Source organism: Myotis yumanensis, unplaced genomic scaffold (genome assembly GCF_028538775.1).
Source record: "Myotis yumanensis isolate MYYU_CA2020_CCGP unplaced genomic scaffold, mMyoYum1.0.hap1 SCAF_1, whole genome shotgun sequence".
Taxonomy (NCBI): domain Eukaryota; kingdom Metazoa; phylum Chordata; class Mammalia; order Chiroptera; family Vespertilionidae; genus Myotis; species Myotis yumanensis.
In genome coordinates, this window is record NW_027223752.1 from 50,137,438 (window position 1) to 50,160,310 (window position 22,873).

The window sequence follows — 22,873 nt, forward strand, 5'->3', positions numbered from 1 at the left end:
GCTTTCCTGTGTTTGCTTCTATGTATTAGGTAGAGCTGCTAATTGGTAAAGTGGCCTTGTGTAGTAGGTGTCCTGTAGGGCCCAAAGACTTAGCCTCCCCAGTCACATAAGGTGGGCACTCTAAGTTCCCCCCTGTGTGGGCTGTGTGCATAGACTTGTTGTAGTTGAGCCTTGATTGCTGTTGACGTCAGTGGGAGGAATTGCCCTCCAGGCCAATTAGCTGTGAGGGCCAGCTGTGGCTACAGTGGAAGAGCTGCTGTGTGGGAGACACCCCTATGGAGCAGGACTTGCTTCAGTGGGGCTTTGGTGCTTACTGAGTCTGCCCCTCGAGTGTGTCGCTTGTGGATGTGTGTAATCTGCTATGGTCGGAAACTGTCCATCTAGGGTACAGTGGCTTTGGGGGCTCCTGGGAGGTGAAAAGTCAGCCACTGCCTGGGGCCACCTAGCAGGAGCTACAGAGCTATCTGCAGATGGCTGCTACTTGTGTTGGGCTTAGAAGTGCCCAGCTGAGGCCAAGCTATGAAGCAAGGCAGGCGGGTGCTAGTGCCAGGTCTTGGGCTTCTAATTCATAGATATGGGGCACCCTGATGCCAGCTGCTGCCTGTTTGAGAGGTTTTAGGAATGTCTGAAGCCTGAGCCAGGACAGGCCATTCATATGGAAAAGCCACTGCAAACAGCTTGGGTGGGGTTGCAAATTGGGTAAGGTGTAGCCTCCGGGAATTTCCAGGTGGAACCAACAGTGTGAGCCAAGCTGATGGAAACTCAGATATGGCTGCAAGTCAGCTCTGTGATAGGGGAGATCTCAGCATAGGAACAATGACCCAGTGAGCACCCCCACCTGAGAGAAAGCCACCCCTGAGTTCTTGCTCCAATTCTAGATAATCCAGATTTCTCCCATATGTCCCTGGATCTACGCCACCCCCACCCCCAAGCTGTTGCCTCAGTGCTACAGCTCAGAGGAAGTGAGTCCGAGCACTGGCTCTTTATGAGAAACTGCCTGGGTCTCCAGCAGCCTTCGTATCACTAGGCCAATCCCTGCTGGTTTTTATAGCCCAAACTAGAGGCCCGGTGCACGAAATTCATGCACAGATAGAGTCCCTAGGCCTGGCCGATTATTAGGGCAGATCTATGGGGCGACCGGCTCGGTGTTTGGGCACCCCCCGCTGGCACCTGCTTTGGCTGGCCTGGCACCACCCACTCACTGGCCCTGCCCCCCAATTGCTCTGCAGCCAGTCACCTCCCTCTGGGGTGACTGGGGGCGGGGGAGGGCTGACTGGCACCCACCTTGCCTGGTCTGGGGCCTGTGGTCTGGGAGCAGCTCCTGTGTTGAGTGTCTCCCTCCTGGTGGACAGTGTGTGTCAGAGACTGGTTGTTCCACCTGTCATTCTGCTGTTTGATCGATTTGCATGTTAGGCTTTTAATATATAGGATTCCCAGCTCTGGAACCCTGGGACCCCTTGCTTCTCTCAGGAGGCCTCTGTAGCTAAGATATCCCTCCTGATGAAAAAAATGCCAGATGTGGGTGTCCAACCAGCCTGTTCAGTGCCTCTGCCCCTCCCACCAGTGTTCATGTATTTTCTTTACTTATTTGTAGAAATTCTATTCAGCCAGATTTCAGGCAGTTCTGAAGGATGGTTGTTCTGTATTTTAGTTGTAATTTAGATGTGGTTGTGGGACGCTGTAATGTCATTTACTTATGCCACCATCTTGGTTCTATAAAAGTTTCTTATTGTGCCAAAACCGGTTTGGCTCAGTGGATAGAGCGTCGGCCTGCGGACTGAGAGGTCCCTGGTTCGATTCCGGTCAAGGGCATGTACCTGAGTTGCGGGCACATTCCCGGTGGGGGATGTGCAGGAGGCGGCTAATCGATGTTTCTCTCTCATCGATGTTTCTAACTCTCTGTCTCTCTCCCTTCCTCTCTGTGGAAAATCAATAAAATATATTTAAAAAAAAAAAGTTTCTTATTGTTACTTAGTTCAGCAATTTTCACTTTTGGTAAAATGTTTAAGGTTTTTATATGTGTTTACATGTATTTTGAGAAATGACTTCAATATTTAAAGGGCCACATGAAAGGTTGATATATTGCCTGGCCTGCCTAGAAGCTAGGGAGGTTCAAATGCTCCTCGGTACCTACTGACCAGTTGGAGAGAAACTTGAAAAGTATTGAGGATAGGGCGGATTCACAGGAGACCTTTGAGTTAGAGATTCCAAGGATTGGGGATTTCAGAGGGGTAATTACAGATAAGGAAGTACTGCATTGACAACTAAGTTTAAAGAAAGTCTCTCTAGTTCTTGGCAGGAGATTCCCATTGGGGAAAGGGAAAGGCAAAGCTAGTTTTTACAAACTAGGAGATGGGAAAGTTGCTTTATATGAGAAAGACTGGCAGAGGGATGGTGCTGAAGTGGCTTCCATCCATGAAGCTGGGCAGCTTGCTCATTTCAGGCTTGCTGATTCAGGTGGGGTGGAGAGTGACAAGGATGGTTTGGTTAAAGGCCAGGAAGTACAAGAATATATGAGATATGGGCGGCTATGGAGGCTGTAGTCTTGCTGGGGGCCGTTATAGTAAGGTGCCAAGAGGATAAGCGTTGAGGATTGTGGCTTGTTCTGTTAATAGGGGGATCAGCTAGAAGATGGAGCCCAGTCTCTTTAGATGCAACCAATGGCTAGAGAAACTGCTTTCTCAGAATGGCATGTTCTGGCTCTTCACCCTCACCAGCTGGACTAGAGGAGATGACAAAGGGAAAGGGCAGTTACTTTTCCAGTGGGATTTGCTGGCAAAGTGACAAGTCTCCAACAAGAGCAAGACCAATGTAACTCATCATCAAAAATGAGGGTGGAAAGGGAGGTTTGAGAGAACAGAGCTTACCTGAGCACCCCACCCTACTCCTATGCCCTATCACCAACTGGTGCTGGGGATAGCAGGGAGGTTAGAGTCAAATATGAAATAGTTTAAAAGGGATAGGTGGACAGGACCAAGTCTCACTATCTGAAAGTGACTGAAAAGTTAATCTGACAGATGTCAGAGGGGCCTATGACTCAAATGGCCCACTGTTGCAATTAGTAGAAAGAACTGATTTGAAAGAACTGTTTTTAGGCAAGTTAACCAAATATTAATTCTGGGTTTATTAAAGAGCAACAGGCAACCTGATTTGCAGAGCCAACATTCACTATTCATTTCTGAAAAATCAGTTTCCATAGTGACCTAATTGTACTTTATTTAATGCAACTTTAATGATGAGAAAACATTTTACACATACAGTAGTCCTCCTTAGCTCCAGGGGATATGTTCCAAGACCTCCAGTAGGTGTCTGAGACTGGATGGTACCAAATCCGATCTATACTGTGTTTTCTCTATATATACATATCTATGATAAAGTTTAATTTACAAGTTAGAAACAGTAAGAAATTAACACCAACAATTAATAAAATATAATTATAACATGCTGGAATAAAAGCTATGTGAAAGTGGTCTCTTAGCAAACTAGCACGAATTTCCTTTTCCTTCACAATTTCACAGACAAAAGATTCATTCTTACTGTAGATCTTAGTAACCTTAGCATATAATTTTTTTTCTTTCCTTACTGAGAACTGTCACCTTTTCACTTAAGGAAGCACTTTATTTCTTCTCTGTGGCACATTCGAATTATCAGCATCACTTTGTGCTTTTGGGCCGTTATGAAGTAAACTAAGGGTTACTTGAAACACAAACACTGCAATCCTGACAGTCAACCTGATAACCAAGATGGCTGAGTGACTAACAGGTTGGTTGCATCATACTGGACATGTATGATGTCCAGTCCAGTGAAGAAGAGGGAGAAGAGGACGAGAAGTTGCAGAGAGTACCATCACCTGATCACCGCCGGAGAAGCTACCAAGACTTGGACAAGCCCCGCTGCTCTCCCACGCGGCGCTACAGGAGAAGTGGGAGCCAGTCTGCCAGAAGGCAGAGTCAGTCTCCAAAAAGGAGGAGCCCTTCCCCTCCCCGAGAGAGGCATCGGAGCAAGAATCCAAGACGTCACCGCAGCAGGTCCTGAGATAGACGGCACAGATCCCGTTCCAAGTCCCCAGGTCAGCACCATAGTCATAGACACAGGAGCCACTCAAAATCTCCTGAAAGATCTAAGAAAAGCCAGGAGAAGAGCCGGAGAGGAAATGAGTAATGGACTCAGTTTAGGTTTAGGCCAAAGAGCCTCCTGAAAATATGAAGTCATCCCTCTATGCGGAAGGACTGAGATCCACTCCCACGGCAGCTACAAGAATATTTTAGGGCGTTTTTGTTTTTTTAACCTTACAGTAGAGTAGTGACCTTGGAATGGAGATAACAAACGCCCTAACCTTTGAAATAGAACGGATAGGATTAAAATGAACTGGTATAAATACAGATGGAACAGGACACTAAAGACAGAACCTGGCTGGAACCTGGCTAGAGAACCTGGCTATCCTTGATTCTACCAGGGCAGGAAGTCCCCTCTGCTGCGGCACGTCTGGTTTCAAGCTGTTCACGTGAGCTATTCAAAGGGGACTGCCGAATTGCTTCCCGGTTAGGGCACAGGCGCAGAGAACGCGCATTGCGCTGAGCCTTGGGCTGAGCTGAGCGAGGCAGAGGCGCGCAGTCTGTGGGTCTCCGGGCACGGGTGCCGAGCGCAGATCCCGGTCGCTGCTGCGCGGGTGTCATGTCAGACAACGAGGACAATTTTGATGGCGACGACTTTGAGGATATGGAGGAGGATGAAGAACTCGATGACTTGGAGAATGCTGAGGAAGAGGGCCAGGAGAACCTTGAGATCCTCCCCTCTGGAGAGCGACCGCAGGCCAACCAGAAGCGGATCACCACACCATATATGACCAAGTATGAGCGAGCCCGCGTGCTGGGCACCCGAGCCCTCCAGATCTCGATGTGTGCCCCCGTGATGGTGGAACTGAAGGGGGAGACAGATCCCCTGGTTATCGCCATGAAAGAGCTCAAGGCCCGAAAGATCCCCATCATCATTCGGCGCTACCTGCCTGACGGGAGCTATGAAGACTGGGGGGTAGATGAGCTCATCATCACGGACTGAGCTGGAGTCATCTTCCCAGCTGCACCTCACCCCAGCTCCTGTTCCCACATCCTTTACACATGTAAATAATAAGCTCTCCAACCTTCCCCCTCCCCCCCCCAAAAAAATAAAAATAAAAAAAATAAAATAAAAAGTAAAGGGGACTTCCTCCATCTTTCTTCGTATCTGTTTTGTGTGTGTTTTTAACTGGGACATGACACACTAAAGGACCCGGGGGAAATAGAACTGGAAGCGTTTTCAAATGGCAAACCGCACGGTGAAGGATGCCCACAGCATTCACGGCACCAACCCACAGTATCTGGTGAAGATCATCCGGACTCGAATCTGTGAGTCCAAGCACTGGAAAGAGGAGTGCTTTGGACTTATGGCTGAACTTGTAGTTGGTAAAGCCATGGAGTTAAGGTTTGTCGGTGGCGTCTATGGTGGCAACATAAAGCCAACTCCCTTTCTGTGTTTGACCTTGAAGATGCTTCAGATCCAACCAGAGAAGGATATCATTGTTGAGTTTATAAAAAATGAAGATTTCAAGTATGGACGCATGTTGGGAGCACTTTATATGAGGCTGACAGGCACTGCAATTGATTGCTGCAAATACTTGGAGCCTCTGTTCAATGATCATAGAAAAATTAAGAGCCAGAACCGAAATGGAGAGTTTGAGCTGATGCACGTAGGTGAGTTCTTTGATGAACTACTACACAGTGAGAGAGTCTGTGATATTCTGCCCTGGCTACAGAAACGTTATGTGCTAGAGGAAGCTGAGCAATTGGAGCCTCGGGTTAGCGCTCTAGAAGAGGACAAAACAAATGCTTTGCTGTGGGTACACTGGAAGATTCGTGTTTTTTGCGTGATGGTGCAGGATAGTGATATTTCATCATGCTACGCAGAATGGCATGCACTTTTCAACTTATTGTTTACTTCTGGAATTTTCCATTTAATATTTTGGACTGTGGTTGACTGTGGGTAACTGAAACCATGGTAAGCAAAACTGCAGGTAAGGGGGGACTGTGGTATGTGAAATATTTACCCAATCTCAATCGATTAGAACATTGGGTGACACAAAAAGTCGACTAACGTTGATGTCGAAAAGAGGGTAAAACATTCACGTAAGATAAAACCCTTTTATTTTATTGAAGATGAGTATTTCCTATTCCATGACTGTCTGAGACATCTAGGAGAGCTAGGTCCCGTATCTCCTCTAGAAGCATGTACAGGCTTCTTCCCTTGGTTTGGCAGTATTTTTGAAAATCTTCCTGAATGATGTTTCCTTTGACTTCTTGGGCAAGCTGAGCTTCCTCCACAGATCGAGTTACTTCCTTCACCAAGTCACTCTTTAGCAAGAGGGAACTCTGATGAAGAAGTTCTGAATCTGGTATCATGTACGGTTTGTTGCTCATTATTTCAAGCCTGATTGTATCAGAATGGCATCGTGAGGCCTGTACGGATATTCTCACCTGTCATAGAGGATAAAATGCTTATTACTAAATCACATTCTTTGTTCTTTACACTGAAAGCAATATGTAATGTAAATACAAGACTTACTGTTACATGGTCAAACAAATGGAACGTAATGGATTCCCCTCCTGTTGTGGTAGAGGTGATTTTGTTCTGAAATCGTTGAAGGGATCCTGGCTTCCATTCAGAATGGCTGTCTGGCCCACATGAGATTACTAAGCCATCTTTATTTTTTAGGTAAGCAGCACCTTTAATCCCAAACCTGAATCATTGACAGAATAAAAATCCAGAGATAATATATTCTTAGTATGCAGATCTAGAATACTTATCTAGAATGCTAGTTTTTCTTCTAAATTAAAAACAATTTTTCTTGTGATTTACCTCTAAATTTTTATTTCATTGATCAGATAGAAACAAATTATCTTGCTACATAAGTAAAATCCTATCCTAAGACTGATACAGATATACTAGATTCTAATCTTTTATACTTTTATAGTGAATTATACAGGATGGGGCAAAAGTAAGTTTACAGTTGTGAGTATGTGAAACACAGAGTTTATTCTTTTATTATTTATTAATTACTAGAGGCCCAGTGCATAAAAATTCATGCACTGGAGGGCTCAGCCCGGCCTGCCCCCTCACAGTCTAGGAGCCCTCAGGGGCGGGAGGCGACCTGGCTATCAGGGGAAGGCGACGCCCCATCACGCCTCTGCTGCTGCCACTGCCGGTAGCTCAAGACTCGGCCAGTCCTGGATACCTGAGCCTCAGGCGGCCCTGGGCAGCTGAGGGAACTGGGGGTCTCTGGAGGCAGGCATCTTGTGGCTGTGGGTGCCGCCATCTTTGAGGGCATGGCAATTAGCATATTCCCTCTTTATTGGCTGTGGGCACTGCCATATTTGAGGGTGGGACAGTCAATTAGCGTATTTCCTCCTTATTGGCTGTGGGCACCGCCATCTTTGCGATGGTGTGAGGGTCAATTAGCATATTCACTCTTTATTAGATAGGACTGTATTATTTTCCATATGAATAACTGTAAACCTACCCTACCGTGTATAAATACATTATGTACATATGGTAACTATAAATAATTGCTAAAAGCCCAGCTGGCATGACTCAGTGGTTGAGCATTGACCTATGAACCAGGAGGTCATAGTTTGATTCCCAGAAAGGGCCTGGGTTGTGGGCTCGATCTCCAGTGTGGGGCAACCCATCAATGATTCTCTATCATCATTGCTGTTTCTATCTCTCTCTCCTTCTCCCTTCCTTTCTGAAATCAATAAAAATGTATTAAAAAAATAATAATTGCTAAAATAAATATCTTAAATTATATCTACATTTGTGTTCTACATTTTTAGTTTAACTATAATTTCTTAACAATTTTATGTTAGACAACATACCTTGGTATAAATACGAGCACTCCATTTGTTCTAATTGAATAAATAACCCCATCGGCTATGCAACGCTCCTCCATTTCTTGGTCTTTGTCTTTAAAATACATGCACTGGAAGAGCTCAGTAGACTGCTTCTGAGAATGCTGTGCTGCCTGTAAGAAGCACAACCCCAAAGCATGATGAAGACTTCTCTGACATCCCAGATGAAACATGAAATTTATAGTTCCACAGAACCAAGGTCTTCAAACAAGTGAGGTCTGCCCCAGGCTGGAGCGTCATCCCACATACCACGAAGGTTGCGGGTTCGATTCCCGGGTGGGGCCCATACCTAGGTTTCAAGTTTGATCCCTGGTCCAGGTGCATGAAGGAGGCAACTGATTGATGTTTCTCTTTCATCAATTAAAAATTGTTAATTTAAATAGCCAACATGGCTGGTGGCTATAATAATACTGAAAAGCACAGAACTATAGAACATTGGATATAGAAAATTATATTAAACATTAAGGTAGTTTCTAATCTTATGTGTCACCAAATGGTCTACTTCTATGCTATGCAATATTGAAGCCACAGCAACAATATGAAATAGAACAAAAAACAGCTTCTAAAACAATGATGTAAGTATACTGACATGGTGTACAAGCAATAACATGTTTTAAGTGGGAAAAAAAAGGGCAGATTTCAAAATAACAGGTATGGTAAAATATTTTTATAAATAAGCATTATCTAAAATTGTTAATAATGGTTATTTCTGGATGGTAAGATGATAGATGATTTTTTACATTTCTACATTTTAGGGAAAAAAATCTATTGTTAAGTCTTCCAAATCCACATTACGTTATCTCAGGACATTTGTAAATGTATTAAGAGCTACTCTGCCGAAACCGGTTTGGTTCAGTGGATAGAGCGTCGGCCTGGGGACTGAAAGGTCCCAGGTTCGATTCCGGTCAAGGGCATGTACCTGGGTTGTGGGCACATCCCGAGTGGGAGATGTGCAGGAGGCAGCTGATCGATGTTTCTCTCTCATCGATGTTTCTAACTCTCTATCTCTCTCCTTTCCTCTCTGTAAAAAATCAATAAAATATATTAAAAAAAAAAAAAAAAAAGAGCTACTCAACAAGCTTTATAATTTTTCATGTGATTTCATTGGTTAGAATGATTCTAACATTTAATTTGCTAGAATATATGGTACTTCATTCTATTACACAATAAAAGGTGATATTCTCTTAGCGAAGAGATACTGGGTGAAAGAAATTAAAACCCCTCTTACTCGGTTTCTATTGTTGATATGTCTGCATAATTCCTCAAGATCTTTGTTGCTGAACAAATTTTCCTTAACTTCCATTTTCTTATCTTTTGAAATGGCTGCCATTAACAATCGGTGTACTATGATATCTGCATATCTTCTTATTGGAGAAGTAAAGTGAGTGTATTTATCTAATGCAAGACCTTCAAAAAGAACCAAAAGATCAAAATAAACAACAAAAAGTACTTTTGAAACAACCTGCTCAAGGTTAGGGCCACACAAGGAAAACTTTATCGTTCACCATAATGATGGAACTCCTCCTCTGCACAGGATCCGGTGGAGAAATAGAGTGCATTAGACATGGCCTGCGTAGCCATAGAGCGGAGCAGTCTGTTTACAATGGGATCGTTGGGGTCATTCGCGTTATCCAGAGAATCAGCCAGTGTTTTATTGGACCTGACAAAAAAATGGAAAAACTTTTATTTAGTCCCCAGCAATGACTTATAAGCCAACACTCTGAGGGGAACACTTCACTCATCAGTCTGTTTCTTAAGTAGTAAAGAGTAATGTGGTGATACCTACAAGTTAAATTAATGCTCGGCACATGGCAGGTGGTCAAATACTTGCTGAATTCCTAACACCCTTAACCTAAACATACTGTAGGTCAAAGAATGGACTTTTTCTTTTCTTTTTTTAATCCACACCTGAGGATATGTTTTCATTGATTCAAGAGAGGGAGGAAGGGAGAGGGAGAGGGGGAGGGAGAGAGAAACATCAGTGTGAGAGAAACATCGATCAGTTGCCTCCTGTATATGCCCCAACTGGGGTTCGAACCTACAACTTGGGTATGTAACGTGACCGGCGGGAACCAAACCACCGGGAATCAAATGATGCTCCAACCACCTGAGCCAAACCAGCGAGGGCTGGACTTTTTCTTTTTTTTAAATCAAGAATTATGGAGCCAGATAGAGTTAAAAAACTAAACTAAACTTGAGATACACAAGTAAAAGAAACCTAAATTATTATTATTTAAAGAGAGATAAATCATTCTACTTACTTATTTATTTTTTAAATACAGTATATTTTATTGATTTTTTTACAGAGAGGAAGGGAGAGGGATAAAGAGTTAGAAACATCGATGAGAGAGAAACATTGATCAGCTGCCTCCTGCACGCCCCCCACCAGGGATGTGCCCACAACCAAGGTACATGCCCTTGACCGGAATCGAACCCGGGACCCTTCAGACAGCAGGCCGACGCTCTATCCACTGAGCCAAACAGGTTAGGGCTCATTCTATTTATTTACTCTCAAATAATTTTTAAAAATCCAGGAAATAGCCTAGCTGGTGTGGCTCAGTGGTTGAGCGTCGACCCATGAACCAGGAAGTTATAGTTTGATTCCTAGTCAGGGCACAGGCCCTAATTGTGGGCTTGATCCCCAGTAGGGGTTGTGCAGGAGGCAGCCAATTGATGTTTCAATCTTTCTATCCTTCTCCCTTCCTCTCTGTAAAATCAGTAAAAAATAATATTTTTTTTAAATTAAAAAACCCCCAGGAAATATAGGATTATACTAAAAATTTAATAATAGAGCATACAATTCAGTTCTATATGTAGCCCACTAACAGAAAAGAGGGAAAGGAATGATGGAGAATGAGGAATAGGAAAGCAAAGCAATACAGTGAACAAAAGATACCATCAACTAAGATAGCGGCAAAAAAAACCATTGTGATTAATGAATTAGCACCTGTTACTTCAAAATAAAATACTGAAAAATCCTCTTATACATCATTTTTAACAGGGAAAGATTTTATCCTGGAGATAGGGAGTAAAAAGTCTCCGTCCATGGAGGCTTGGACTAATTTGCCATCAGTGTGGTGCCTTATGATATGCTGCACTTTTAAAGTAGTGAAATAAATAGAATAATTTTTTGGGATTTGCCTGAGGACTAGAATAAATTGAATCAAGGTTCTTTACTCCTGTATTACAAATTGTAGTGGGTCTAAATTATGCCTCAATAGACTTGTTTTAATTTTGAGGCTTCATACCTACATTTTAGTATATGAAGAAAAAGCCAAGAAGTTTTCTATTTTTGGTCAACGATCTGGCTATCACATTTTAAGATCTACTGTAAGATAAATAAGTGTACAACATTCCCTCCCATTCCTCTGCCCCCTCAAAAGAGGAGTTACCGTGTATCTATGAAGAAGCCTTTTGCTTTAGCACATTCTCTTAACTCCGAGAAAAACTCCTGGTGCGGAGGAGGGTGTTGGCGCAACAAGGCCTGATGCGGAAAGCTCTCCCAGATCTTCTTGGCTGCCCAGTGGTTGGCTAGGATCATGCATTCAGCCACCGTCTCATGGACTTCCAGGGGCTGCTTGGGGATGAGGTCACGAATGTTCTTCTTTTCATCCAGCTGCACTCGAACTTCTACCCCTTCCAGTTCCAGGGCACCACAGAGGTCTCGTTTAGCTCGGACATGGCGTGCGATGTCGGTCAGCTTTCCAATCGCCCACACTAACTCCTCTAGCTTGGCTTGTCTGCTCCTCTCATCCAAGTCCCTGAATTCTGGAATATCATCGATGATTTTAAAGTTTCCGTCCAGTAGTTCCTGGGCTGCTTCATAAAACAGTTTGTATGATGATCGGATAATGGTTCTGCCATACCACACTTTCTTAATTTCATAGGAGGTCTTATCCAACTCCCACATGATGCTTACAGCATACCTACAAACCAGTAACACTGAGATGATTATTTAATTCTTCCATGTTTGAAGCAAGCAGAACTCAACTCTAAGTGTAACTTGAAATCAATGGCATTGCTACAAGTTTTTGGTCTGATGTCGCAACCTAAACACTCCACCACTAAATCAAAGTTAGACTAGATTTTGTTGAGCTCTGAGCAAATCTGAAATGAGTTCACCTGTAATGTTAGAACTCCTCCCTTACAGCTTTCCATTTTAATTAGAATAGCACAGCACTGACAGAGGGAGTCAAGTCTGCTGGCTCTCTAGTAAAGAAGAGCTAAGCCTTTCAAATCCTACAGAATGACACTGAACTATGACATCAGCCTTGATGGTAGGTAAATTAGCAAAAAGTTCATTTACTAAAGAACCACTCAGCTACCAAATCACTCTATTTAAAAATATGCAACATTTGCAACTCATAAGAAACAAAGGGCTAGCCCTAGCCAGTGTTGATAAGTGGTGAGAGTGCCGGATGGCACATCGAAGGATTTGGGGTTCGATTTCTGGTCAAGGGCACATACCTGGGTTGCAGGTTCAATCACCAGTCTTAGTCGAGGGCATGTGCTGGAGACAACCAATAGATGTGTTTCACATCAATGTTTCTCTCCCTCCACACCCCCGTTTTTCTCCCTTCCACTCTCTCTAAAAAGCAAAGGAAAAAAATATCCTCACCAAAAACCACCCCCCAAAAAAACAAAACAAAACAAACTCCACCAAGGGCTATTTTTCCCTCAAGATACAAAAAGCTCTTATAAATCAATTACTAAATAAATCAAAAACTCAAAAAAAGGGCAAAGAAACATGTAATTAATTCACAGAAAGGGATATGTAAATGACTATTAAACATAAAAATGTTTAACTTTACTTGTAGTAGTTGAATTAAAATGCAAACTAAAACCACTCTAAAATACAATTTTCATCTATTAAATTGGCAAAGTTAAAAAAATTACAACATACTGTGTTGGCAAGGCTGTGGGGAAACAAGCATTCTCATCTATTGATGGTGAGAATGTAATTGATTTCAGAGGGGAAGGGAGAGGGAGAGAGAGAAACATCAGTGATGAGAGAGAATGACTGATCGGCTGCCCTCTGCACACCCCACACTGGGGTATCAAGCCCACAACCCAGGAATATGCCCTGACCAGGAATCGAACTGTGACCTCCTGGTTCATAGGTTAACTCTCAACCACTGGGCCACGCTGGCCGGATTACATATACCCTTTGACACAGAAATTCCACTTTAGGAATTTATCCTCCAGATACAGTGTGCTTTTAAAAATATGAAATGACTTATGTTCCAAGTAATTCATTACAGGTTTGCAGTACAGGTTTGCTTATTAATTATGGTATTGTTTTCCACACAAACAACTGTAAACCTACTTTTGCCCCACCCTGTATATAACACGTATCACCATTTATGTAAAAAAGAAAGACCACATGTCGCCCTAGCTGGTTTTTCTCAGTGGATTAAGGGTCCTAGGTTCAATTCCAGTCAAGAGCACATGCCTGGGTTGCAGGCTCAATCCCCAGTTGGGGGTGTGCCCTGGTGGGGTCCCTCGGCCTGGGCTTCGGGGATCGGGCTGAAACTGGCTCTCTGACATTCCTCGAGGGGTCCCAGATTGCGAGAGGGCGGTTCTCAGGTGACGCACCCCGGAGAACACACCAGTAGTGTTGTGTTCTTTGTCTTTAAAATACATGCACTGGATTGGGCTCCCTCCTCTCTGGTTCCAGGTGTGTCACCCGAGAACCATAGCTGCCAAGTCACTGCAGCTCAGCATTGCCTGCGCTGAGTGTCTGCCCCCTGGTGGTCAGTGGTGTCATAGCTACCAGTTGGATGGTCCAACGGTAGCTTAGGCTTTTCTATATATAGATTGGTAACTAAGGGAAAGTGATAGGAGGGATTCTTTCACTAAATATGTTTTAGAAGTATAAATTTTGGACTACATGGTTTTATTATCTAATCAATAATAGATAGAAACTTTAACTACAAAAAAATAACAACACACCTTCCTAAGTTCATGCTCCTCATGCAAAACAGCCTCAACCAGGGACTACAAATGCACAAATGTTCCCAGACTTTAGCCAACATTAAAAAGCCAAAAAACAGAGGGAGAAATGGCCTCATAGGGAGAGAAGGAAGGGAAGAGAAGGCTAGAGAAATAAAGCTTTCTGAAAATAAGTGGTACGGAGTGGTGTAGAGGATACAGGGAGGAAGCAGGGGTGGGGTGTGGGGTGATAGAGCATGTTAGAAATAAGAGGAGAAAGCGGCCAGAAGCAAGAGCACCAGGTGTCACACAGGTAAAAATAATGAATTCACCTATCAACGCCTCCCAGAAGGGAACACAAATCCGAGCTGAGGATGGAGGGCAGCATATCATAGCGTCGGTCTGCTAAATAATAAGTGGTGGCCCTGTGAAAGACACACATACGGTACATGACCTTCAGCAGCAAGAAGTAGAACTGCTGACTGCATGGGTTGCTGTGAGGTAAACGGCCAAAATCTCAGTACAAATTCCCCAAGGCTGTTGTTTTTCCATAAAGTGCAGCCGACTGGGTAATAAAGCTATTCCCATGTTCCCGCTTTTCTAAGCGATGCTGCTTCGGGCTGAGTATGCTTCCACTGATATAAAAAAAGAAAGAGAAAATGATATGACTCTTAGTTGTATAAAAAAAAATTAGAGTGTAATGATCCAGTATTTATATAAAATAGTATATTGCTACATGAAAAATTTAACCCATTTCAATTTAGAAGGAAATAATGTGTGAAAAGGTTCTGTTACAAAAAGCAAGGTACATTGATCAAGGTACTATTTTTCTAAAGGGAAAAGGGGAAGTGTACCTCACTATTTTCTTCTGGAAGCGATCTTCAGAATTGTAATAAACTGTGAAATCTATGTTTTGAAAATCTGAAACTAGCATAGTTATAGTTACAAAATATGTTACAGTTACATACACGTAATCACACTGCTGATTTCAAATAGCATTACCTTGTCTTGGCTTCAATGTCAATATAAGAATTTGGAGCCACAAAGTGTGTGACATCTGCAATGTGGACCCCGAGCTCCAGGTTGCCATTGTTTAAGGTTCTGACTGAGAGTGTGTCATCCACATCTTCACAACCTTTGGGGTCAATGCTGAATACAAGATGGGTTTTCCTCAAGTCTCTACGTTCTCGTTCCTCTTCAGGACTCACCTTCCAGGGATTTTCTGGTGTGTTTACTGGCATCTTACACATCTGTACAATGAAAGGCCAAATATTGATTAACTCCCCAGCACACGTTTCCTTTAAAAATCTACTCTGACAATCTCAATGTGACCTCATAGAAATCCCATTCATTACCTACTACCCTCTGCAATTGACCTGTGCTTGTTTCTTTTGATCAATAGTGATTTATTAGGTGCCTCATATGTGTCAGGAAATGTGCTAGGCTCTGAAAAGTCAGGAGTCAATAGAAAAAACACAGTCCCCTTCCCGTGGGGACCCTCCCAGTCTGACAGGAATGTTCCACAACTTTTACCAGCCTCTTTAGTTATGCGGCTCGAGCAGAAATGAATGGGTGGCTTATATAAAGGGTACAGCCTCTACCCCATTTTCAAATGATCCATTTATTTAAATGTAGTTGAGCTTTGAATTCAAGTCAAACCTGAAAAAAAATCAACATGTCCTAAATATTAAAAGCTTATTTTTTTTAAAAAAGGTATTCCTCTGACTGGCTTATTTCACTTAGCATAATGCTCTCTAGTCCCATCCATGCTGTTGCAAATGGTAAGAAAGATAAATACCACATGATCTCACTCATTTGTGGAATATAGTGAACAACATAGGCTGATGAAAAGGGATAGATCCAGAGACAGAGAAGCAGCGATAAGACTGTCAAACCTCAGAGGGAAAGTAGGGAAGGGTGGGGTAAGGGGGAGAGATCAACCAAAGGACTTATATGCATGCATATAAGCCCAACCAATGGACACAGACAACAGGGGGGCGAGGGCATGAGTGGGGGGGGGGTTATGGGGGGGATGAGGTCACATATGTAATACCTTAATCAATAAAGAAATTAAAGATTGGAAAAAAAAAGGTATTCCTCAAAGATAATTTAAGCTGAACCAATCTAGGATATTCTCTCTCCATTATTACCCACTTAAACCATCAATTTGTAATTAAGTAGGCTAAAAGGGAAGAGAATTCTAGTCCTGTAAGTCTAATCCATGCTTTATTTTATTCTAACATTTTCACTATGAGCTGAAACAAGTCAACAAATAATTTCTAAAAACTAATGTTAAACATAAAAATTTAATAATGTAAAATATTCTAAAATATTTTACTAATATATCTATTGATCTGTCAAAATTCCACTGAAAATGACACTCAATGCTCTTGATGGCAATGCAAACTGGTCCAATTTTTCTGAAGAACAATCTGCCAATACATAACAAAAGCTATTTAAATTTTTAAAATTTTTTATGTCCTTTGATTTGGTAATCTCACTTGAAGGATTACATTCCAAGGAAAATGATTAAAAAGAAAAAAAACACAATGTTTATAAAAGTACATATTTGAAATAGCATTTTTTATAATACTGAAAAATTAAACAGCTCAAATGCCCAATAACTGAGGAACACTTAAGCAAACTAGAGTACATCAACCTATATATATATAAAAGCCTAATATGCAAAGTGTCCCCTCGGGAGTTCAACCGACCTGGAGTTTGATTGCTCGCTATGATGTGCGCTGACCACCAGAGGGCGACGCAGAACGAAGGCAGGCCCCAGCCAGCAGCCACTAGGGACCTACCCACGCACGAATTTCTTGCACTGGGCCTCTAGTATACAATAATTTGCCATAACTATTAAAAATAAGTAGGCTCGGGTGGGTGTGGGCAGGACGGAGTCAATTGGAAAAACAACAAAAAACAAAGGGACATCTGTAATACTTTCAACAATAAGATAAATTAAAAATATAAAAATAAGTAGGCTACATCAATATATAAAAATTAATTTTAACTGAAAGAAGCAGAACAGAAAATAGTATGTGCACACTAGGAATATAGCTATGCAAGAATAATAAACAAGATTTATGAGGATTTTAAAGGATTGCAAAGTGATGAAAATAGCTGATGCTTTATGTTCATGAAAGTTTTGTCTTCTGTAAATGTTACAAAAGCCGTTTCATAATAAGCAGGATATTTTTTACCCAGGATCAGAGATGTACGGAGCCCAACAAGCTGCTTCCCGCAGCCTTCTGCAGGCCTCTGTGAATGATTATGACAGGGAGCAGAACCCAGTGGGTCTGTAACTAGGTACCCGTGTAGTTGCTGGGGATGGATGCATACTGACTATAAGATACTGACATGCCATTTTTAAGCACAGTTGGAAAATGTAAAAATTTGAGAACTGTGAAGCTATAGGAAACTAACTCTGCACTTGAAGCTGATTTCAGTCTGGTTTAAACACAGAATAAAGAAGAGTGAGAATTTTTCATTGTGTGTGGCTTTAGACAGTGGGTTGTGACAGTGCAAAGATTTTTTTCTCTCTTAATGATGAAACAAACAACAAAGGCAAAAAGAAAATGCACAAAATGTCTTTCACCCGACCAAAGTTCTCAGGGAAATCTGACCTGAGCTTCTGAGAAAGGGGCAACCGAAATGTTGTTTTCCACCAGGATGGTTGCAATTTCTCCTTCCAGATCTCCGATTCTTCCTAAAACACGCACAAAATGTCCATTTGGGTACACGGATGTCGACTCCCAGGAATCAATGCGCACAACCACCCTGAAGTCCTGCACAAAAGGAGAGAAAAAGCAACAACCACCCATGAGCCCAGCGCCAGGAGTTGAGTGGATCAATTAGCAGCACCAAGATAAACCGCATTGAGCTCCAAAAGTAGCCAATTTGCAAATAACGGGTGTGTATTTTTTAAAATAGGTCTTCCTGTTTTACCAAATTTCCACATGGCATATAAATGCCTGGCACAGTGCTTGGGAGGAAGGCATCACCTCTCTACATCAAATAAATGGGCTGGAAATGTTTAGTTTATTAAAGAAAGTTTATTTTTTTAAAAAGCCTACTAATACATTTTAGTTAACATTTGCAACACAAGGAAATAATTCATTTATGCATAGTCCAAATTAAATTCCAAAACAAAAATCTTAATTTTTTGTGTGTGGGAGTTACTTTCTTATTTCTTAAGTCATCTTCTGGTGGGGAAGAAGGTATCAGTGTGATTGACGCCAATGCTCCCCAATTCTAGCAAACCACGGATAAGGAAAGCAGTATTTCCAACCGGCCTCAGAACGCTGTATAGGCTTCCAGACGTAAAGGTACACAATGACCAGGTTACTGTCTCATTTAGAAATAGCAAAACATCAGGCTAATCAGATTGGGTGATGCTTACACTCTTCACCACAGTAAAAGTTTAATTTCTAACTTTCTTGTTTATGCCTTCTCTCTGGTGCTATATTCCTTTATGGATAATCGATTCTGTGAAGTATCACTATATCATCTCTACAGGGCAGTGATCGTATTTCTATATCGCTTGCTAGAAGAAAGCTTGTTAGTGTTGGCACAGTGTATCCATTCAAAGTTTCTGTGTTGGACAGCTGGGTAATGTATGTTCTCTCTGGTTGTCTTACACAGCTCTTTCTAGGACGGTTTCTCTCTGGCCTTCATTCATTAACCAAGGACTATTTAATAGATGGTTCTATATATTTAGAATTTTTAAAAAATGGGATCTCAAATGCCAGATGCTATCAATAATTTATACCTCCTTCTTCTTTTTAAAAAAATATATTTTTATTGATTTCAGAGAGGAAGGCAGAGGGAGAGAGAGATAGAAACATTCATGATGAGAAAGAATCATGGATCGGCTACCTCCTACAAGTGCCCCACTGGGGATCGAGTCCACAACCCGGGCATGTGCCCTTGACCGGAATTGAACCTGGGACCTTTCAGTTCACAGGCCGACGCTCTATCCGCTGAGCCAAACCAGCTAGGGCAATTTATGCCTTCTTATGCAAAGGAATTAACAATGTTTTCTGGAACTGCTCAAGAGCTGGCAGAAACAGGAGGAAAACAGTAGAGGTACAATGTCAGCTACCTGGAGGGCTTCTGCCTGCTGAGTGCTAATTCGGATTTTGGGAATTCTGTAATCCCAAGGTGTAACTAGGATTTTCTGAGCATTTTTCCCCTGAGATTGGACCTCTTCTTTGGATGGAAATGTCACCACATAATCCCGCCAGTTCTTCTGAAGGATGCCCACCACTCTGCCTTTGGGGAAACAAAACAAAACAAAACTTTAAGTGGTGAGATGTCACCTATTTGGACTCAGACAAGTTTAGCAGTAAGCGAGGAAGAAAGCAGGAAATACAACATCCCATTTTTTTCAAGCACATCCACACATGTCAAGAGATGCTTAAAATTTGCCTTCCTAGCATTTTGTTGTTAATATAGATTTTTTAAAAAATTAAAAATATATATTTATTGATTTCTGAGAGGGAGAGGGAAAGGGAGAGAGAGATAGAAACATCAGTGATGAGAGAGAATCATTGATCAGCTGCCTCCTGCACACCCCACACTGGGGATGGAGCCCAAAACCCAGGCATGTGCCCTTGATCAGAATCGAACCTGGGACCCTTCAATCTGCAGGCAGATGCTTTATCCACTGAGCCAAACCGGCTAGGGCTAAAAAAAATTTTTTTAATAACATTGGCAGTATGCCCTTTCTTCTGAGGGGCCTGATGTGACATTTAGAATCCATTAGTCCCACTTTCTCTTTTGTTCTTACCTTAGTGACCTCAGGTTTAGGTATGTTGGGAAAAGTCAATGATTTTCATTGATTGGGTTTTTTTTTAAACCCACTCCCTCTACTGGGCATTTTTACTATTTTTCTTGCATTTTCCCACTGGCCAAGATTGTTTGGCTCAACATGATATACAGAAAAGGATACAAATCATTTAAGTCTGATACACAACACTTTTAAACATCACTGACTGAAAAAACAAGTTTTAGTATTTAAAAGTGTTGTCTTTGCCTGGCCAGAGTGACTCAGTGGTTGAGGGTTGACTTAGGAACCAGGAGGTTACAGTTTGATTACCAGTAAGAGCACATACCCGATTACGGGCTCAATCCCCAGTGTGGGGTGTGTAGGAGGCAGCCAATCAATGATTCGCTTTCATCATTGATGTTTCTATCTCTCTCTCCCTCTCCGTTCTCCTCTGAAATCAATAAAAATATATTTTTTAAAAAGTGCTATCTTTTCTTTTCATAAACATTTATTGAGCCTCTACTAGCAATCATCCTGTGTTAGGTACAGGGAATATAGCAGTATCAAAACAAAGTCCTTGATTTCCTGGAGTGTACATTGTAGTCTGGGTGTCTGTAGGGGTGGGAAACAGTGAACACAATAAATATATGTGAGGTAGTAATGATTACTAAGAAAGATATAGGTAGGGTAAGGTGACCCAGAGTAATAAAGGGTCAGAAGTAGCAGTTATTTTAAATAAAGTGACATGTGAGCAGAGACTTGAAGTAAGAAAAGGAGGTGTGAGGATGTTTGGGGACAGCTTGTTTCCGGTGGTGGAAAGGATAAGTTGGTTAATGTGGCAGGAGCAGAATGGTGAAGAAGACAATGACAGCAGGCAGCCCACACTGCAGGACCTTGTAGGCCAGAGTAGGAACTTTGGATTTTATTGAGAGAAATAGGAAGTAGCCATTGGAGAATTCTGAGTGGAGATGTGGCAAGACCTAGATTTTTAAAAGGACCACGGTGACTTCTGTGTGGAGAAAAGACTACCTGGGAGCAAGGGTGGGAGCAGGAGACCAGCGAGGAGGCTGCTGGGGAAATCTCGCCAAGGAGTTCTAGTGGACCCAATTAGGAGAGAAGTGGTGGAATATGGAGTGGCTGAATTCAGTTAGAGATGCTAGGACTTGCTGACGTGTGAAAGAAAATTCAAGGATGACTCCAGGGTCTTTGGGTTGACCAATTTAAAATGAACATGCTATTTATGAAGAGCAGGTTTGGGGGTGGACATAGGGAATTTGTTATTAGGCATGTTAAGTTTGAGATGCCCATTAGACATCCAGGGGAAGATGCCAAATGAACAACCGAGTAGACAAGACTGGAGGCTAAAGGTGTCTGGGCTGGAGACAGAAAGCCAGACTGAACGAGCGCTCCTATGGAGAGTGCGCAGGAAAAAGAGATCCAGAGAGGAGCCAGGTGCATGCAAGAGGACAGACAATAGGATGAGAGGAACCAGCAAAGGACCTGAGGGGGAGCAACCTGTAGGGGAGGGAAGAACCCAGAAGCCAAAGATGAGGATGTGGTCCATAGGCCAAGTGCTACCAACAGGCTACATATGCCAAGGACTGCCGGCAATGAGGTCGCCGGTGACTTTGACAAGAGGTCAAGGTTTTCTTTTTAGGGCGGGGGTGGGGGACCCACCTGAATGTAGTGTCTTTGGGAGAAAATGGGCAGAGAAGAAGCAGAGAGAATGCAAGTGAACTGTTTCACTGAGTCTCGCCACAAACTGAAGCAGAGAAAAGGGTGGTAGCTGCAGGGGATGTGGGGCTCAAGGGGGTTTTGTTTTTGTTTTAAGATGGGAGATAATGCAGCATATTTGGGTGCTGATGAGAATAAAATAAACCTGCAGAGAGGGGAAACTGATAATGTAGGAAAAGAGCCGATATCGTGTATTAATGATTGCAAAATTTCTGGATTGTTGAGGAGAGGCAAAATAAACATTTCACAAGAACAATGGATAACTGTGGGACTTCCCAGCTGGCTCACCTGTGGGCATGGGCTCACTTGGGGACTCCCCTGTGGCCTTGTCATCACCGTCATTCTCACACAAGGCAACGGTTCTTCCTTTCCATTCACTGTTAGGAAGCAGTTCCACAACCACCATGTCTCCATGAATCGAGCGGTTTCGAGCCTTCATCCCGTGGATGAGGATGTCACTAACTAAACCTGTGTTTGGGACAGCACAGAGAAACCCCATAAAGTCAAAGGGGGTGCCACACCAGTGAGGCACTTTGAACATAATATATCTGAGGTCTACTCAGCTTTCCTACAAAGAAAAGCCTCCTTCTTTAAAAACATAGGTCAAGCTTCTTCATTTTGTTCCACAGGCTAGGAATGAGGAAACACAGCCACCAAGTCATACTCTATAATGTGCTTTCATAAAGGATCACCTTTAATCGTCCTTTAAAGTAGGTAACAGTTCCCTACATGAGACCATGTAAGCCTACATTGGGATTCTGTCACACACCTGCAGGGGCCACGCAGCCAGGGCGAGGCCAGCAGGCTCATGAACTATGGATACTGCAGCATTGACGTGGGGGGAGTGGAGGGGCGGATTCTGACGAGCAAAGCCCCGAGAAAGCCATTGCGTCTCACTCTCCTTCAGCCCAGCCATGCTCTGACTGTCGGGGTTTTCTGCAGCTTGTCATTGTAGAAGTAGGAAGTACACGCCATCATTCAACTTATTTACATATTTTCTTCATTTTATACTTTTTTAGTGATTCCAATGAGGTGATATAGCACATTGAGGCAGTTCCGGGCAATGTCTTAAAATCATGGTCCGACTGCCTCAGTGGCAGTCTCAGCCCCCCACTCAGCAAGTGTTGATCTTGGGCAAGTTACTGTGCTTCCCTGGAATTTAGTTTCCTCACGTGTAGCCTTGTGTATCCTCATGTAGAAAAGGTGGAAAACAATAATACCTATGTTAAGTGTTCAGAAAAGTACCTCGTACAGTGATGGCGAACCTTTTGAGCTCGGCGTGTCAGCATTTTGAAAAACCCTAACTTAAACCTGGTGCCGTGTCACATACAGAAATTTTTTGATCTTTGCAACCATAGTAAAACAAAGATTTGTATTTTTGATATTTATTTTATATATTTAAATGCCATTTAACAAAGAAAAATCAACCAAAAAAATGAGTTCGCGTGTCACCTCTGACACGCGTGTTATAGGTTCGCCATCACTGACCTAGTAT

The 22,873-nt window shown here is 42.6% G+C and overlaps 1 protein-coding gene and 2 pseudogenes across 4 annotated transcripts in view; 2 read left to right on the forward strand and 1 right to left on the reverse strand.

Annotated features, from left to right (window-relative positions):
- Positions 1-4,674: 4,674 nt before the first annotated feature.
- Positions 4,675-5,133, forward strand: LOC139013960 (DNA-directed RNA polymerases I, II, and III subunit RPABC2 pseudogene; annotated as a pseudogene).
- Positions 5,134-5,263: 130 nt separating this feature from the next.
- On the forward strand, positions 5,264-6,022 carry LOC139001380 (pre-mRNA-splicing factor 38A pseudogene; annotated as a pseudogene).
- A 140-nt stretch (positions 6,023-6,162) lies between these two features.
- The window catches only part of DIS3L (DIS3 like exosome 3'-5' exoribonuclease), a 35,411-nt gene continuing 18,700 nt past the window's right edge, over positions 6,163-22,873 (reverse strand). For 3 of the 4 annotated variants that reach the window (XM_070420450.1, XM_070420468.1, XM_070420460.1), the window contains 11 exons: positions 21,667-21,846; positions 18,979-19,148; positions 17,501-17,662; positions 14,874-15,121; positions 14,204-14,296; positions 11,333-11,866; positions 9,446-9,600; positions 9,169-9,347; positions 7,908-8,053; positions 6,598-6,772; positions 6,163-6,509 (listed from right to left, as the gene is read on the reverse strand). In XM_070420450.1, coding sequence (XP_070276551.1) covers positions 6,183-6,509; positions 6,598-6,772; positions 7,908-8,053; positions 9,169-9,347; positions 9,446-9,600; positions 11,333-11,866; positions 14,204-14,296; positions 14,874-15,121; positions 17,501-17,662; positions 18,979-19,148; positions 21,667-21,846 — 2,369 coding nt within the window. In that variant the 3' untranslated portion in view covers positions 6,163-6,182. Of the gene's footprint in view, positions 6,510-6,597; positions 6,773-7,907; positions 8,054-9,168; positions 9,348-9,445; positions 9,601-11,332; positions 11,867-14,203; positions 14,297-14,873; positions 15,122-17,500; positions 17,663-18,978; positions 19,149-21,666; positions 21,847-22,873 lie in introns of those variants that run through there. The other variant, XM_070420476.1, reaches the window with a different exon arrangement.